The following is a 2,022-nucleotide window of genomic DNA, read 5'->3' on the forward strand; positions in this document are numbered from 1 at the left end:
CTTCAAGAGTGACCTCCCCTAACAGGAAAAAAAAACAGGACATATAACATTGACAGCTTTCTTGAAATTGCTTTGTTTATAAGTGTTTTTAGCTATCAAGCTAGTTTACAGGCACTCCATATTTTCCTTTTTTTTTCTAGTTTTACTTCGATGATTTTCGCTTTCGATTGACGTCATGTTTTCTACCTGAATCGTTTCATTCACACGAATACAAGCTGGGTTAAGTTTTTTTAATATTGCGTATGTATCCTCGGATTTAAGGCAACTATAACAGATAATATACTAAGAACCTTCCCTTTCATCTCCTTTTATATTTATTTCATTCACATTCTACTAATTTCTACTAATAACCTCCCTCTTTCCTTCCTTCCCTCACTCCATCTTTCATTCCTTCCTTCCTTCCTTCCCTCCTTCCTTCCCTTCCTCCCTTCCCTCTTTTCTATCCCTCCCTTTTTCCTTTTTCTCCTCCCTCCTTCCTGCCCTTCTTTTCGTTCTTCCTTCCCTCTTTCCTTCCCTCCTTCCTTCCTTCCTTCCCTCCTTCCTTCCCTCCTTCCTTCCTTCCTTCCTCCCTCCTTCCTTCCTTCCTTTCCTTCCTTCCATTCCTCTCTTCCCTCTTTTCTATCCCTCCCTCCTTCCTTTTTCCGCTAGTTCCTTCCTTCCTTCCCTCCTTCCTTCCCTTCCTCCCTTCCCTCATTTCTACCCCACCCTCCTTCCTTTCTCCTTCCTTCCTTCCCTTCCTCTCCTCCCTCTTTTCTATCCCTCCCTCCTTCCTTTTTCCCCTCCTTCCTTCCTTCCCTCCCTCCTTCCTTCCCTTCCCTCTTTTCTACCCCTCCCTCCTTCCTTTTCTCCCTCCCTTCTTCCTTTCCTTCTTCCTTCCTTCCTTTCCTCTCTCCTTCCTTCCTTCCCTTCCTCTCCTCCCTCTTTTCTATCCCTCCCTCCTTCCTTTTTCCCCTCCTTCCTTCCTTCCCTCCCTCCTTCCTTCCCTTCCCTCTTTTCTACCCCTCCCTCCTTCCTTTCCCCCTCCCTTCTTCCTTCCTTCTTCCTTCCTTCCTTCCTTTCCTCTCTCCTTCCTTCCTTCCCTTCCTCTCCTCCTTCCTTCCTTCCCTTCCTCTCCTCCCTCTTTTCTATCCCTCCCTCCTTCATTTTTCCCCTTTTCCTTCCTTCATTCCTTCCTTCCTTCTCTCCCGTCCTTCCCTCCTTCCTTCGCTGTTTTGTCTGCTTACTTTTCTTTTCTTTCCTGTTTGTTTTGTTTTCTTCTTCTTTACTGGTCAACGAACAAACGAACGAACGAATGAATGAATGGTGGTACAAATGAACGAACAAACAAGTGGATTAATGGATGCAGTGAAATCTCCACTGCAGTGCAATCCGTTTTCTACCTTACAGGCCAACGCTTTTCTTGACAATTACCATACCTGCTTTTTCGTAGGCGGTACCGGACAACCACGATGGCAGCCGCTAATAAGACGATTCCGATAGCTGATACAAGCGCAATTAGAGCTGACTTGTGGAAAATCAAAGTTTGAGGTTTTTTCGATGACCTGTGACCCGAGGCACCAGCTGGAGCAGAAGTGATCTCTATGTGCTCTACGTATGCTACAATATGACCCATTTGAGTTTGAATGACAGGTGCAACATTAGCGAGCAACTGAGTTAGTGTTTCGCCGGTAATGACGTCATTCTTGGAATCCTTTGGAATTTTGACGGCCAGGCGGACATTTAACAGTTTCGTGCTTTGCCACGCTTTTGGATATCCCTGGAGAATGATGACGTCATCAGGTTGAAAACCAATCGCCTTTTTTTGATTTCGCCTCGTTGTACTCCTAGACAGTGAAAAGAAAAAAACTTAAATTAAAAATTTATATTCTGCAAACAACCTTAACTCTCCTCCCTAATCATTTAATCAACCTTATTCCTTTTTCCTAAACTCAAACGTAAAATTTTTCTCAAAACATACGAGAATGGGATTTAAATAAATTAAATTAAGTAAAGCTATGATCCTCGAAGTTACGAACGCAATTA

At 43.8% G+C, this 2,022-nt stretch overlaps 1 protein-coding gene across 1 annotated transcript in view; it reads right to left on the reverse strand.

Annotated features, from left to right (window-relative positions):
• Window positions 1-753: 753 nt before the first annotated feature.
• The window catches only part of LOC138025495 (scavenger receptor cysteine-rich type 1 protein M130-like), a 24,946-nt gene continuing 23,677 nt past the window's right edge, over window positions 754-2,022 (reverse strand). The window contains 2 exon segments of the mRNA XM_068872695.1: window positions 754-1,264; window positions 1,416-1,823. Of these exon segments, the coding sequence (XP_068728796.1) occupies window positions 754-1,264; window positions 1,416-1,823 (919 nt within the window).

This window comes from Montipora capricornis, chromosome 12 (genome assembly GCF_036669925.1).
Source record: "Montipora capricornis isolate CH-2021 chromosome 12, ASM3666992v2, whole genome shotgun sequence".
Taxonomy (NCBI): Eukaryota; Metazoa; Cnidaria; class Anthozoa; order Scleractinia; family Acroporidae; genus Montipora; species Montipora capricornis.